The sequence below is a fragment of the Macaca fascicularis genome, chromosome 14 (genome assembly GCF_037993035.2).
Source record: "Macaca fascicularis isolate 582-1 chromosome 14, T2T-MFA8v1.1".
In the NCBI taxonomy this organism is placed as follows: Eukaryota; Metazoa; Chordata; class Mammalia; order Primates; family Cercopithecidae; genus Macaca; species Macaca fascicularis.
This window is the reverse complement of record NC_088388.1, coordinates 44,324,619-44,341,351: the sequence shown is the minus strand read 5'-3', so window position 1 is coordinate 44,341,351 and position 16,733 is coordinate 44,324,619. Positions and strand designations below refer to the sequence as shown.

The following is a 16,733-nucleotide window of genomic DNA, read 5'->3' as shown; positions in this document are numbered from 1 at the left end:
CTGTATCCCAGAGATTTTGTTATGTTGTGCCACTATTATCATTCAGCTAAAAAAAATTTAAATTTCCATCTTGATTTCTTTGTTGATGCAAAGCTAATTCAAAACAGATTATTTAATTTCTATGTATTTGTATAGTTTTGGGGATTCCTTTGGAGTCTATTTCCAGTTTTATTCTACTGTCATCTGAGAGGATACTTGATATAATTTCAGTTTTTAAAAACGTATTGAGACTTGTTTTGTGGCCTATCATATGGTCTATCTTAGACTGTTCCATGTGTTGAAGAAAATAATGTATATTATACATTTGTTGGGTAAAATGCTCTGTAGATATCTGTTAAGTCCATTTGTTCTAGGGTATAGTTTAAGTCTATTGTTTCTTTTTTGACTTTCTGTCTTGATAATCTGTCTAGTGCTGTTAGTGGGGTATTGAAGTTTCCCACTGTTACTATGTTGCCATCCAGCTTATTTCTTAGGTCTAGTAGTAATTGTTTTGTAAATTTGGGTGCTCCAGTATTAGGTGCGTATATATTTAGGATTGTGATATTTTCCTGTTTGATTCTTTTATCATTATATAATGTTCCTCTTTGTCTGTTTTAATTGTTGTTGCTTTAAAGTCTGTTTTGTGTCACATAAGAATAGCTACTCCTGCTCACTTTTGGTGTCCATTTGCATGGAATATCTTTATCCACTCCATTCCCTTAAGTCTTTATGTGTTAGGTGCGTCTCTTGAAGACAGCAGATATTTGTTTGGTGGATTTCTATCCATTCTGCCATTCTGTATATTTTTTAAGTGGGGCGTTTACGCCATTTGCATTCAACGTTAGTATTGAGATGTGAGGTACTGTTCTATGCATCATGCTAGTTCTTGCCTTTATATCTTGTTCTTTCCCCCCCACTGTGTTATTCTTTTACAAGTCCTGTGAAATATATGCTTTGAGGAGTTTCTCTTTTGGTATAGTTTGAAGTTTTGTTTCAAGATTTGGAACTCCTTTTACCATTTCTTGTAGTGCTGGCTTGGTAATGGTAAATTCTTTCAGCATTTGTTTGTCTTAAAAATGCTTTATCTCTCCTTCATTTATGAAACTTAGCTTTGCTAGATACAAATTCCTTGTATGACAATTTTTTTTTTTGTTTAATTTAGTTTCAGGAAACTGAAGATGATACTCCAATCCCTTCTGATTTGTAAGATTTCTGCTGAGACATCTGCTATTAATCTTACAGGTTTTCCTTTATAGGTTATCTGATACTTTTGTCTCACAGCTCTTAAGATTCTTTCCTTTGTCTTGACATTAGATAACCTGGTGACCATGTGCCTAGGTGATGGTCTTTTTGTGATGAATTTTTCAGGTGTTCTTTGAGCATATCGTATTTGGATGTCTAGATCTCTAGCAAGACCAGGGAAGTTTTCCTCAATTATTATCTCAAATAAGTTTTCCAAACTTTTAGATTTCTCTTCTTCTTCTTCAGGAACACCAGTTATCCTTATATTTGGCCATTTAACAAAATCCCAAATTTCTTGGAGGCTTTGTTCATGTTGTTGATTCTTTTTTCTTTGTCTTTGTCTTATTGGGTTAATTTGATAAGCCTTGCCTTTTAGCTCTGAAGCTCCTTCTTCTACTTGTTCTAGTCTATTATTGAATGTTTCCACTGCATTTTGTATTTCTCTAAGTATGCCTTTCATTTCCAGAAGTTGTGATTGTTTTCCTTTATGATATCTATTTACCTGAGAATTTTTCACTCATATCCTATACTGTTTTTTAATTTCTTTAAGTTGGTTTTCCCCTTCTCTGATATTGCTTTGGGTAGCTTATTAATCAACCTTTTGAAATCTTTATTTAGCAATTCAGAGACTTCTTCTGGGTTTGGATCCATTGCTAGGGAGCTGGTGATTTTGGAGGAGTGTTATAGAATCCTGTTTTGTCACATTACTGTAATTATTTTCTTTTTCTTTTTTCTTTTTCATTTGAGTGGACTAATTCAGTGGAGAGGCCTGAAACTCAAGGCCTGCTGTTCAGATTCTCTTGTCCCACAGGATGATCCCCTGATGTAATGCTCTCCCACTTTCCCTAGGGATGGGACTTCCTGAGAGCTGGACTGCAGTAATTGTTATGGCTGTTTTGGCTCCACCCAGTGGAGCTACCATGCTCCAGGCTGGTGCTAGAGGGGGTCTGCAAAGAGTCCTGTGATGTGATCCATCTTCAAATCTTCCAGCCACGGATACCAGCACCTACTCTGTCAGATGTGACAGGGAAGTGAAGTAGACTCTACGAGGGTCCTTGGTTGTGGATATGTTTAGTGTGCTGGCTTTCTTGAATGCTGGTTAAACCAGCAGTGAAGTTGTCACATAGACACCCTACAACTTCTAGTTAGCCAAGATGTTGTAGGCAGTGGAATTAGGTGTTGTCTTCTTATTCCTAGGATCAGAGTTATTCTGTCCTGAATTGCTGTAATGGCCTGAGCTGGTGTTGGCCTCCAGCCAAGAGGTGGTACTTTCAAGTGAGAATTAGCTGCAGTAGTAGTAGGGGGCTCAAAGTTTTCCCTAAGATGGCCAGGATATGTATTTTGGTTTCTCAGGCAATGGGATGGGCCATAAAACTCCCAAGAAATTGTCTTTTGTGTTAGGCTACCAGGGTGGGTAGATAAATATTATCAGGTAGGGGCAGGCTTAGGCAAGTCTGGGCTCAGAATCTTCTTGGGTGGGGCTTGCTGCAGCCACAGTGGGGAATGGGGGAGTGGTTCTCAGGCCAATGGGGCTGTGTTCCAGAGGGGATCTTGGTCACCTCTTCTGTGTTATATGGTTCACCAGAGAAGTGGGGGATAGCGAGAGGCCTCACCCAGCTCCCACACAGTTGGCAAGGCCAGTCTCACTCTTGCAGTGCTCTGCTCAGGCCTTGCCCCAGGTCATGAGTTACCCTTCTGAGAAAGCTCATATCCACAGCAGCTCCCACTCATCCCCCAGACTCCACTCAAGAAAATTTGTACCCAGTCAAAACCACTGCCAATTTCAGGTGGGAGCTTCCTTTGCCCCAAGACCCTTTCCCAATTCCACTGGCTGACTTCCCCGAGGTCCCCTGTGAGATATAGTCGAGGGATGGCTTCCTGGGGCTCAACTTGGAGACTGGGAGTGTGTTCAAGTTATTTCCTGTGTTACTTGTACTTTCACATTTCTTGCGACTCCCTAAACCCATTTTAGCTCTAGGTAAGGTTAAATGTTTCTTTGATGATCTGGATTTTCAGATTGCGCAGTGGAGATGTGTGTTCAGAGGTAGGTTTTCCACTCTCACATTTTGGGCACTCCCAGTTTTTCATCTGTTTCACAGAATTTGCTTCTTTCAAAGGATTGGTGAATTCCTTCAGTTTTCCTGGTATACTCCTGCAGTGGTTCTTGGAACAAAAGATCATGGTGTGAGTCTCCAAATGCTGTTCTGTCCATCCATGTGGGAGCTACATGTTAGCTTTGTCTCCTATCTGCCATCTTCCCCAGAATCTCTTGATAAATTTTTAAAAACTGGATTGATCTGACTTTAAACGTTTAGCTCAAATATTACGATACAGTTACTATAAGACTATCCTCTCAAAATTTTTATTTTCTCTTATATAATAAATTTACTTCAATAACAAATATGTGTTTATTATCATACAGGTTCAAGATGATGTACAGGAATTCAGAGTTGCAAAAAAATGTGATCTTAGTCCTTAAGAATCTCACAATCTGGTTAGAGAAGCATATATATTGGCCAAAAATGAAATGCAGAAGAATGCGTTATCTGTCTCCTCAACCTTTGCCTCTCCCATCTAATTTATCCTCTATAGTGGAGATTTTCTGCAGAGACCTGGATAATAAATATTTTCACCTGTGGAGGCCATACTGTCTCTGTTATACCTACATTCATGGAAAATACCTCTTGTAGACATTTTCTTATATAAGTATTTCTAGAGCTAAGAGCAACATCTTAATTTGAAGATTTCAGGAGTAATGTAAAAGACTTCATTCTCCCATCCTGTCACAAAATGCTATGGACTAAAAGGGTATGTATAAAACAAGTGATTTTTATACTTCAGGTTTAGTGGATTGCAAAACCAAGTCATTGGATCCTAGCTGCATTTTATAAATTATATAGAATGAAGTCGAATAGAGTAGAAAATATCAGAATGCCTTATATATACTAAGAATGCATTTTATGTTTCTGTTCATATGTGCATATAAAGGTCATTAACAAAAATCACATTTCATACTCTTTTATTGTAAAATTAGCAATGCATAGTCTTAAACAGACTAAATCAAATAATAGGGCAAAAGTCCATATGCAGGTGGTAAATGATTGTGCCTTAAGGCAACTAACAAATCCAAGAGGTAGCAGGGAGATGAGAAGGTGAAGAGGATGGTTCACAGATTCTAAAATGCCCCTGCTTCTCTGAATGGCTTACTGCATTCTTTTTAAATATTCTGCCTCTCACCTTGGTGTGAGTTATAAACACCTTTTCATTTTCTTCTATTTAGTGCCTTTCCTCAGGACAAAACTTTGACCTGAAATGTCCCTTTTCCTGTACTTCTCTACCTGGCAAAAAAGCCCATTCATTCTTCCAGGCCCGTCTCAAATGCTAGCTCTGTTGCGCAGCTTTGCATCAGTCCACCAGGCATAGTTAATCATTTTTTTCCTCTTTGTTCTTTCAACACTGTGTTCATACTACTGCAGTAGCATTTATCACATTTTATTGTGCTTGGTTTTATATGCCTTTCTCTCTGTTATTCCACTATGAGATTCTTGGGGATGGGGACAATTTTCATCACTAGTTGTAGACTTCTCAACACCCAGTGCATCATCTGCACATAGTAGGTGGAAGAGCCCTAAATGGAGAAAGCTTAGTGATGTGGTTAAGACTCTGGGCTTGAAACCCAGGATGCCACCGTGCAGTGGTGCAAACTTCGATAACTTATTTAGCTTATCTAAGCCAACTTTCTCATCTGACAATGAGTATAATATGATTAATTGACAATGTTACTGTAAGGGTGAAATGGAATTATGATATCAGGCTTTACTGCAGTGCCTGGCATTTAATAAGTTTTCAACAAACAGAATTCACCATTAGTATTGTTGTTATTATTATGATTACTGTTGAAAGGACAGAGGAAATGGCTACTGAAACTGCTGATACAAACATGTATAGTAACTGATAGTGTCAACAGTGATTTTTGAAGTAAATAATTAAATTTTGTAATATACTCTGTGCTTTAGAACAGAATGATAATATGAAAAGCAAGTATTGTAGACATCTGGATGTTTGTTTTTATATTCAACTAGGCATGTTACTGAGTTTTACTCTTTCCTCGATATTTTAAACTATTCAGGGGGAGAGTTTGAGGAGGAAGAATGGAAAACAGGATTAAAATAACAAAATTTTGCTCCTGAAGACACTTCATAAACTTAGTTGTGTAAAGTTGGAGCAGAGTTTCTCAACTTCACCACTATTGACATTTTGGGCTAGATCATTCTTTTTTGTATAGGGCTGTCCTGTGCATTGTAGGATGTTTAAACATTCGTGGTCTCAACTCACCTAGTAATAAGACCACATTGTTCCTCCCTCCATCTTGTAACAACCAAAAATGTTTGAGGGGCATTTGATAAATATGCTTTGAACAAGGTGAGGAATGAAACCAAAAAGCAAATTTAAAGGTGATGATATCACCTTTATTATTAACGGAGCTGGGTTGGAGAACATGTCTGTCTGTAAACTGAGCTGGCTTGCTAAAAATGAACACGGAAGAAGGCTGACTTATCCACTGAGTTCCAGAGAGGAAAGTGTCAATAAAGAAGTCAGGAAAACTGATAATGTCTGAAGTCAGCTCATTCTCAAGAAAGAAGAATGGCAGGCCTGGTCCTTTGCAGAACATGACCAGATTTTAATGATTTCCTTCCCGTTTTGGATTTTAAGTGGACATGGTTAACTTAATCATAATCTTTGGTTCCTGACACCTTGTAATAACTGTCTATAGTGGCCAGTTTTTATTTATTTAAATAAATAGGTACTTTTAATAATATGATTCATACCTACTAACATGCTACCCAAAATAAAGCTGAAAATGCAACAGCTGTCTGTTTCTAATCACACAGAGCTTCCCAGCCCTTGCTCCTGCCTCTCCCACTTGAGCAGCATCATCCTGATATGTATCTTTCCCAAATTTACCAACAAAATAAATCCCTCCACCTCCATAGGGTGGAATGAGCAAAGTCAGCAGGCAGAGGTCAGAAATTAGCTTCAGGAAAATGCTACCTCAAGGAAAATTCTTCCTCAAGGAAACTAGGAAGGAAGAGAAGGTTTACCTTCTAACAGATGGTGTTGAAATTTGTATGTTTACTTACTGTTTCAGGATTTCAGGGTGTCACTAGGAACTACATTTATGCCATTAAACTTTAAGAAGATTATGAGAAGTGTTTAGAAAGTGAAGGGCTATTACTTTTTATTAGTGTAGAACTGCTTTTGTTGAGTTGAGTACATGGTGATGGTACTGGACATCCACAAACCTGGCATCTGCAAACCCGCCTTCCCATTTTGTTCCCCTTAATACCCACATTTGATTTTACATGCTGAGAATATTTTATATTTTAATATAAAAAATACTCTTTCTGTGGATTGAACTTCTCTCAGATATGAGTTTTGTGATTTATTTTCTTGCACAATGAAAAGAGTTCTTTCAATATTAGAAGCATACCATTTTACATTTGATCCAATCTAACATCTCCTCCAGGGCAGTAAGTTAATAACAAATGTCACCATAATGACAGATTCAGGTTTATCTTACTACACACACACACACACACACACACACACACACACACACACAATCTATTTTTGCCATACTTCAGAATCTGGGTAGCAGTTGAAGAAGAACCAACATATGAAGTCATATATCCATGGTACCTGAGTTTCTCTGAGTTTTCAAAGGAGCTATAATTCTAAGTTCCATTGCAAACCACGTGATATTACAAAGGTCACTCAGTTAAGGAAGGAGTGATGAGGAGTCCTTACTAAAGAATAAGCTCCATGGCACAGGGATCTTTGCCTTCTTACTGCTGCATCTTTAGAATCTAGATCATAAACTGGTTCACAACTGTATTGTTATCTGGAAAAGCAGAATCCTGGTGATAAATAACAACAATCACATCCAGTTCGTGAGCACATTCCATTGGCCGTGCCTTGTGCTGGGTGGTCTACCTTTGTAACTTCATTTAATCCTCCAGCACGATTGTTTTTATTATCCTCAGCTGCTTTTTTCTTGAGAAAACTGAGGCACAGAGGAGTGAAATGATTTGTTATAGTTCATACAATTAATAAATATAGAGCCAGAATTAGAACCGTATAATTTCTAACAGCCCATCTCCTCACAAACTAGAAAGACAATGTAGTGGTGACCCAGCTCCTTGTTTTGCTTCTGCCATCAACTAAATAATGCTGTGCAAATTACTAATCCTCTGCATATCAGAGTCCTTTTCATTGAATTTCTGAGTTAATAGTCAATCAAGAAGAGCCTATCCATATATGAATAATCCATGCACAATCTTTAGACTAAGATACATCAGTATATTCTGATATTTTATTAGATATTCAAATAAAGCTTGAATTGATCTTAATTTCCACAAAATAGTTTATGTTTTTGATGACATGTCCCTTCTTTATTTGCTCTGTGTTGAAATTACGTTGGTATATTGTCTAAGGTTCAGCTAGGGAATGGTTTTCTTGGTTATTTCAGATAAATCACATTGAAAATAATGTGTGCCTAGATTGGGAGAAATGTAATGAGTCTCAGGCAAAAACAGAAATTAGATAATAGATACATGAACTTGAATAGCTCTTCATCCCCATCCTTTAATGCAATATGTGCAATTTAGGCATTTTTTTTTCCTTTTAATTTTTAGTCAGTTCCCTCAGCCCTTATGGAACTACTTTAAAAATACAATAAACATGCCTTTGTGAACACTGGATTGTAGATTAACCCACACTGTAACAAATAAAGAAGGGGTAAGATTTCGAAGGCAAAGATGTGTTTACTTGAATCTTGTCTCTGCTACTTTCTACCTATGCAGCCTTAGGGCACAAGTTCACCATTTCTGTAATAAGAACAATATACCTATCAGATACCTCCATGATAAGAACGAAAACTACCCTTATTAAAGGAAGCAAATTAAGCATAAATAAAAAGGGATGCCTTGAGCCCATCTTGGTGAAGCTCAACGCCTTGTATGATGATGATTAGATTGTATTTTAATATCGGGTTTATATCGTCTGGATATTAGACAGTTTGTTCCTGGTCTGTGTTTCACAGTCATAACAATTCTGTTATCAGTTAATTTTATTTAACAGGGCACTTATGTAACACTCTGTGCCAAACACCATTTTAAGTTCTTTATAAATGTTAACTCATTTAATCATCATACTACTCTGTTTATTCTAATATCTGCACATCCTTAGAACATCACAAACATCTCGTGCTCTCCTCATAAAACCTTCCACTGTATCATCATTTCTACTTAAGGACCGAGTAAATCAAACGCGTATACCTACCATGAAGCAGCATCAAGTCTCCTAACTAGGTCTGCAAAACTTAGATGAAGTGCTGTTTCAACTCTGCACTAAAGAAACCCAAGCTGGGCCTTCTCTTTTCAAGCCCCTGCCTTCTTTCGGTGCTACTTAAAACTTTTTCTTACTGGCTTTCCATCTGTTATTTTTAGCTTGCAAAAACGCTTTACTGTTCTTTGAAATGTCAGTCACCAGAGCCCACAAGGTGTAATTTTTGGGACAAGAGATTTTGCATACATCATGTATATTTTATATATTTTGGTTTTTTGGATGAACTTACCATGGCAGGTACTGTCTAATTTTTTAGAATTGTTCTAAGGTGCTAGAAATAGGAAATGTTCTAAGATGCTAGAAATAGGAAATGATATTTGAATTCTAAGGTACACATTGTCCTTTGGCAGAGGCAAAGGAAGATGAAATTAATTGCTGAAGCTGTGAAATGTTAAATCATTCAAGGGATATTAAATGATGTGAAAAACAACAATATTGTGAGGAGTTCTACGTATTTGGAATAGTGTTCAACTTTCTGAACACATCATGTGGCTTTTGAAGTTAAACTCATACTAATTTTGAGTGATCATGGCAAAATATAACCATGACATTTTTCTAGGATGTCATTTTCAAACTACAATTAAAATTTAAAACACTTGCTCACCTATCTTTCTTGTGAATAAAATAAACTCAGGGTTAACAGGTACAATCATCTTCATTAATGAGAAATTTTGCACATTTAGTACACTAAATTCTTGGTTATCCAGCAAGGTTTGATATTAAATTAATTGAATGAAAGAGTTGCAGAATTGTTCGAGTGAGAGTTTTATTATCAGAACAACCTGTAGAATGTAGATTAATTCATTTAACAAATCTGTTTTGAGCATCTACTATGTGATTAGATACTGAGGCTACAATACAGTGGTGAGTAAAAACAACTATGCTACTTATTCTTATGGGTCTTGCAGTTCAGTTGATAAAGCAGGAGATGGTAATAAATTATATGTAAATATACAATCGTATTTACTATTGCAATGGAGAAGTTCATGGAGCTATTTGATGCTATGCAAGTATGTACTAGGGGGAACTAACCTGTTCTGGGAAGGCTGACAGGATATCACTGGGAAGGAGTAAGAATAGCTTTGCAGTGCTTATCAAGAAAACCTAAAAATCTATACCCTTGGGACCAGCATTTCCACAATGAGGCATTTTTCATAAAGGAATAATTTAGGTTGTGCTGAGCATTTTAGCTATCAGGACAAGGCATTGTTTTTGTTACCAAAATATTGGAAACAGCCTACATACTCAAATGTAAATAATTAGTTACATTTATATTATAAATATTAAACTATATCAACTCTCAGAAATCTTTTTTAAAGAACATAAACGTTTTTATTGTCATAAGAGATGTTTAATGAAAAAGATTAGATTACAAAATGACGAACATTAAAAAGGTCTTCACCTTCATCCTGACCTTACCCTTCCTAGTTACTCAATCTATACTATTTGATTTCAAATGTATAAATGAGAGTAAGAGTTAATGGAGTTATACTCCAGAGTATAAATGGTAATACTAGTGTATCAATACAGATGTACAGTGTATTCCCTATGCAACAAAGAAAGAATTGCGTCAATGCTGCTGCTGTTTACCATGAATTTATTTATTGCATTTTATCTAAGATAAATACTTTGTTCTCTTGCAACAGCTTTCTGTGAAGAGGGCTGCAGATACGGTGGGACGTGTGTGGCTCCTAACAAATGTGTCTGTCCATCTGGATTCACAGGAAGTCACTGCGAGAAAGGTAATCTAGCTTTTTTTATGGGGGATAGAGAGAAAGATTGGTAGAAAGATTAATTCAGAAAGAATAACAGCTCTTTCTTTAGGAATAATACTGTGGATTGACTTGATACATTGTATTGTGATGGTGGATGTGGCTCTCCCAAAGTGGGTACCTTTCCATTGTTGTGTAAAAGACTACCTCTCTCTGAAAATAGAGCTTCATTTGCCTTCCCTCCGGCACGTGTAATTTAGCAAGGTCAAGTCTTTTCTCTGCTATAGCTCAGCGTGCGTTTTTAGTACTAATTAGAGATAAAGCCTGATGAACTGACCTGCCTCACTTATCATCTATTGGGTAGCATCACACACAGTTATTAGAATTATAACAATCTGCTGTGTCAACGGAATCTAAATTAGCAGCACATGCTCCTTGTGTAAAACCACATTAAATAACTCCAACAGCAGGTTTATTGGTGTGCTTGAGATTTTATTCTAATATTGGTTTATTAAGAACATTATCATTCATAGATCTGATAATATAAGCCAATTGGTGTAAGTAAGATTACATTATGTGCAACTTTCTATTTGCAATAAATGTTGTGTTTACATTTGGCACTATTTGGCAAAATCCAACTCTCTTATTGATTGGAGAAGTCCTCCTATTTGTGTACAAGTGAAATTTGATGTTCAGTGCCAATGTATGTGTCAGTACAAACAAGGGGATTATGACACGTAAAAGTAATATTTTAGTTTGTTTTTCCATGTGTTTTGTTAGGGTAAAATCACTGCATTGTGTTTTTTTTCTGACTCTGGAATGTCACACTTACTGCTTTTCATATCATAGCATAGAAAAATGGAAATAGGATGTCGTATTTATTATCCTTATTATTACATGAATGGGGAGGTGTCTTTGTCTGGTGCCAGAGATATAAGCAAAGCTTTTGTTTCCTTTCCTTCATGTTTAGAAGCTTCTGAATTTAGATAACATTTTTTAAATGTGCACATTTATTATATCTCACCCTGACCAACCTATTACATTGCACTGCCTGTATATTTATGAGGCAGCCTAATCCTTTTAAATGCATGTCAAAAGGTAACCAAAATTGTTCAATAAGGAAATCAGTGAACAATATTTGCACCACTGTTTCTGTATTTTCTGACATTATCAACAAATAAAAAATTTATTAAATAATTGTTTTTTATTAAAAAAATATGAAAGAGCCAGGTACTACCTTTGAGCAGCCCAAGAGAATTACCACATAGAGCTAAAGAATTCTTGCTAAAAGCTAAGAAACTTAAGGGTAACTTAGGACACATGTCTTTACTGCACTACATTTAATTTTAAGTAGGTTTTTTAAAATGAAAAAGAAAAAAAAGATTTCTTACTGCTTCCTGTAGAACTGCTGTATTCCCTAAACCGAATACACAGAATTAATGGGGACAGAATGGTGATAATGATAATGTCAATAATCATGGATACTACTACTAATGATATGCCATTTATTATGCAATAATTGTTAGGATTTTTAAATTAATATTTTAAGATTAAACGAAGGAGGTAGATATTACTACTCTTATATGTAATCAAACTAAAGTTTAGCTAGTGTAAGTAACTTATGCAATTATTAGCACTGAGAATAAAACATAGTTGTATCCCACAAAGCCTGTGTTATCAAACCTTGCATGGGTTTTTCAAGGATACTACATGGATTTTTTATTAAAATGTATATTCTTGGGCCACCTCTCCAAACTAGATGGAATATCAGGGGGTGGTTTCACGAATCTGCATTTTCACCAAGCACCTCAGGATATTTAACCATAGCAACTAGCAACTACTGTAACATTCTTATTTTCTTACATTACAAATAACTGGAGGGAAACATTACCTTAGACCAGGGCCTGTAATCAGTGGCAGACCAGGAAGAACTGATTATGGTGTCTCATGCCTTCTCGATTTGTCCTTTGTCCTTTTCTCTGCTCAGTAAGTGGGTGATTGCATCAGTGCTTACAGTCTGGTTCGTCATGTGGAGTGAGAAAAATATAAAGGAGAAAATCAAGACCAGGAAAAAATTTAGACAGAGATAGCAAGCATGGGTCCCTATGTAAATATTAAAGTTGACATGGAGAATTATGTATTCTTGAACTCTTGCACGACCATCATAAAGGGAAAAAAATACAATAAAATAAAACAAGGTTTCTCTGCATTTAATGCTATACTTCATCTGTAGCAAAGTCATTCCACTTAATATTGGCCAATACTCAAATTCTATCAGATTTTTCATGGAATGAATAAAGTACATATTTATCAGTCAGTTGTGCGCAAGGGATCTAAATAAATTATGGGCTTAACACAGAAAATCTGAGCCATTATCTTGTCTGAGTTATTTTGTCATGTTGATCATTAGCAATAAACATTAAATAAGTCTATTTGCCTTCGAATAGTCGTGCTAGATGCCTTGAGACTCATAGTGCCAAAGGAAAAATGCAAATGAATTGTGAATGTCTTGTGGCATGATTACACTAAATCTTTCATGTGATTTATTTTAATTTTAAGACTAAGTAAATGGTCCCATTTGAGCTATATAGAATCCACGTATGTTTAGTCTTAAGCATGTTCTTTTATCCCCCTAGTTATTGGTTTTATTCATTGCTTGCAATATTCAGCCTTTCGAAATTCAAGTACACTTAGTAAAATCATTTAAATAATTTGTTAAAGAAAATTCCTATCTGATGTTAATATTCCCACTTGTGTTTGGTATGTAACACACAGATGAACAACTCTTCATTTACTTTCCATTGATGACATTTCGGTAACCTTAAACTTTTCATAACCCCCCTTGAGCAAACATTTTGCCTCCTTTGGTTTCTAAACAACGTATAATTCTAGTTCTTCTCCTACCCTTCAACTTCCTTCTCTGTGTGCTTAGTTTGATTTAGTTTTACAATTAGCATGGAGATGTGTAAAGAGAAAGATGAGTGAAGAATCAGTAAGAGTAGTAGTTTTTCCACTCGTAGGATGGAAAAGGGCTGCTGGTAAATGCTTTCTTCTCAACCTGGCTAAGAACTAAAAGGACAGAATACCACACTGATGTAATGTAGACACCCACAAAGCAGCATGAAACAACACAAAGTCCTCCTAGAGAATTTTCACATGTAAAATCAAAGAGCTACACTAAATCCAAATATATGTTAACTGCCACAAAATAGCAAAAAATCACCCTCTAAGAAGTATGTGAGACTAAGTTTTCTATTTGGTATTTTCATTTGCAAATTTGCAAGCAACAAGAAGGATCGATTAAATACGAAATATGGAGCTATGTCTAGATCAGGATTTCTATTTATTTTAGTGGCTTAAAATAACAAATGTTTATTATCTCATAGTTTCTGTGGTTTGAAATTTGAGAGCAGCTTAGCTGAGTGGTTCTAGCTCAGGGACTTTTATGAGATTGCAGTCAAGATGTTGACTGGGCCAGTAATTGTCTGAAGGTTGGGGAGTTTGTTTCCAAGATGGCTCACTCTTGTGGCGATTGGCAGGAGGCCTCAGTTTCTCATTTTGTGGGCCTCTCTACAGTCTATGTGAGTGGCCTTATGACATGACCACTGGAATCCTCCACGTCAAGTGATGAGAAAGAGAGTGAAAGCAAGGAGGAAGCTATAATGCTTTTTGTGACTTGATCAAATGTTGATCGAGTTTTCATGTTGGCCATATTCTATTCCTTAGAGGAGACTCATTCCAGCCCACAATCAAGGGGGAGAGGAATTAGGCACCACCTCTTAAAAAAAAAAAGGATTGTCAAAGTATTTGTGGGCATATTTTAAAACCGCCACACCGCGAACCCTGTTATTTATTCACAAACCTTGGCACTGATTTTAAACTCCTTGTTTTGGAACCTTTTCCATACCTCTCAAACTTCCCTTGAAATTTTCTGGTTTTAGTCTTTGACTCCCTACAGCTTATACTTTTGATCATGGAACAGGATGTATTGCTTACTTATCTGACGTTGAACAGCCACAGAATGGGATTCAGTTACCAGACTGTGTGGAACTGACTCTGTGTGTGTGTGTGTGTGTGTGTGTATGTGTGTGTGTGTGTACAGGCGCCTGTGTGTGCACATGCAGGTGTGGACTTGCACATCCAAACAGAGAAGAAGTAAGAAGGCAGGAGTTTATGAATGTGAATGTAGGTGGATCCTAATGTCTGTTCTTAATCCTTTTTTCAACTTTTATTTTAGATTCAGGAGTTACATGAACAGGTTTCTTACCTGTGTATATTGCATGATGCAATAAAATCCTAGATATAGGATGAGTAATCCTGTCACTTAGGTACTGAGAACAGTACTCAGTAGTTTTTCAGCCCTTGCCCCTTCTCCTTTCCCACTCTAGTAGTTCCCAGTTTCTATCATTGCCATCTTTATGTCCACATTTACCTAATGTTTCGCTCCCACTTATTAGTCAGAACATGAGGTACTTGGTTTTCTGTTCCTGTGTTAATTCACTTAGAATAATGGCTTCCAATTTCATCCATGTTTCTGCAAAGGACATGATTTCATTCTTTTTATTACTGTTTAGTATTCCATGGTGTATATGTACCATATTTTCTTTATCCACTCCACTATTGAGCACTTAGATTGATTCTATATATTTGTGAATGTCTACAGTGAATAGTGCTGCAATGAACATGTGAGTGCGTGTGTCTTTTTGGTAGAAAGATTTGTTTTATTTTGGGTATATATCCAGTAATGGGATTTCTGGGTCAAATGATATTCTGAGTTCTTTGAGATATCTCCAAACTGCTTTACACAGTAGCTAAACTGATTTACATTCCCACCAACAATGTGTAAGTGTTCCCTTTTCTGTGCAGCCTCAAGAGCATCTGTTGTTTTTTGACTTTTTAATAATAGCCATTCTGACTGGTGTGAGATGGTATTTCACTGTGGTTTTGATTTTCATTTCTCCAGTGATTAGTAATGAGAATTGCTTTATATGTTTGTTGGCTGCTTGTATGTCTGTCATCTTGTGAGAAGTGTTTGTTCATGTCTTTTGCCAGTTTTTTAATGGGGTTATTTGTTTTTGCTTGTTGAATTGCTTATGTTCCTTATATATTCTGAATATTAGACCTTTGTTGGATGCATAGTTTGTGAAGATTTTCTCCCATTCTGTAGGTTGTCTGCTTACTCTGTTGATAGTTTATTTTGCTGTGCAGAAGCTCTTTGGTTGAATTAAGACCTAGTTGTCAATTTTTGTTTTTGTTGCAGTTGCTTATGAAGAGTTAGGCATAAATTATTTCCCGAGGCTGATGGCCATAGTGGTGTTTTCCAGATTTTTTATAGGATTCTATAGTTTGAGGTCTTATATTTAATTCTTTAATCCATCTTGAGTTAAATTTTTGTATATGGTGAAAGGCAGTCGTCCAGTTTTATTCTTGTGCATATGGCTAGCCAGCTATCTCAGCACCATTTATTGAATAGGGAGTCTTTTTCCCACTGCTTATTTTTGTCAGCTTTATTGAAGATCAGATGGCTGTGGGTGTGCAGCTTTATTTCTGGGTTCTCTGTTCTGTTCCATTGGTCTCTTTGTCTTTTTTTACAAGTACCATGCTGTTTTGGTTATTGTAGCCATATAATATAGTTTGATGTCAGGTAGTGTGTGATGCCTCTAGCTTTGTTTCTTATGCTTAGCATTGCTTTGGCTATGCAGTCTTTTTGTTTTGGTTCCAAATGAATTTTAGAATGGTTTTTTCTAGTTCAGTGACAAATTACATCGGTAGTTTGATAGGAAAAACATTGAATTTTGTAGGTTGCTTTGGGCAGTATGGCCATTTTAATGATATTGATTCTTCCAATCCATGAGCATGGAATGTTTTCTCATTTGTTTGTGCCATCTATGATTTATTATAGTAGTGCTTTGTAGTTCTCCTTGTAGAAGTATTTCACCTCCTTGGTTAGATATATTTTGAGGTATATTTTTGTGTGACTATTGTGAATGGAATTGCATTCTTGATTTGGCTGTCAGTTTGAAAGTTATTGGTGTATAGAAATGCTACTAATTTTTGTACATTGATTTTCTATCCTGAAACTTTACTGAAGTCATTTACCAGTTCCAGGAGCTTTTTGGCAGTCTTTAGGGCTTTCTAGATATAGGATTATATTGTGCATGGAGAGAGACAGTTTGACTTTTTCTTTTCCTAATAGGCTGTCTTTTATTTCTTCTTCTTGTCATATTGCTCTGGTTAGCACCTCCAGTACCATGTTGACTGGGAGTGGTGAGAGTGAACATCTTTGTCTTGTTCCAGTTCTCAAGGGGAATGCTTCCAGTTTTTGCCCATTCAGTATGATGTTGGCTGTGGGTTTGTCATAGATGGATCCTATTATTTGGAGGTGTGTTCCTA

The 16,733-nt window shown here is 36.3% G+C and overlaps 1 protein-coding gene across 2 annotated transcripts in view; it reads left to right on the top strand.

Moving 5' to 3' along the window:
• NELL1 (neural EGFL like 1) overlaps positions 1-16,733 on the top strand; it is a 949,455-nt gene that overhangs the window by 711,912 nt on the left and 220,810 nt on the right. For both annotated transcript variants that reach the window (XM_005578390.4, XM_005578389.4), the window contains exon 15: positions 10,275-10,370. In XM_005578390.4, the coding sequence (XP_005578447.3) occupies positions 10,275-10,370 (96 nt within the window). The remainder of the gene's footprint in view (positions 1-10,274; positions 10,371-16,733) is intronic.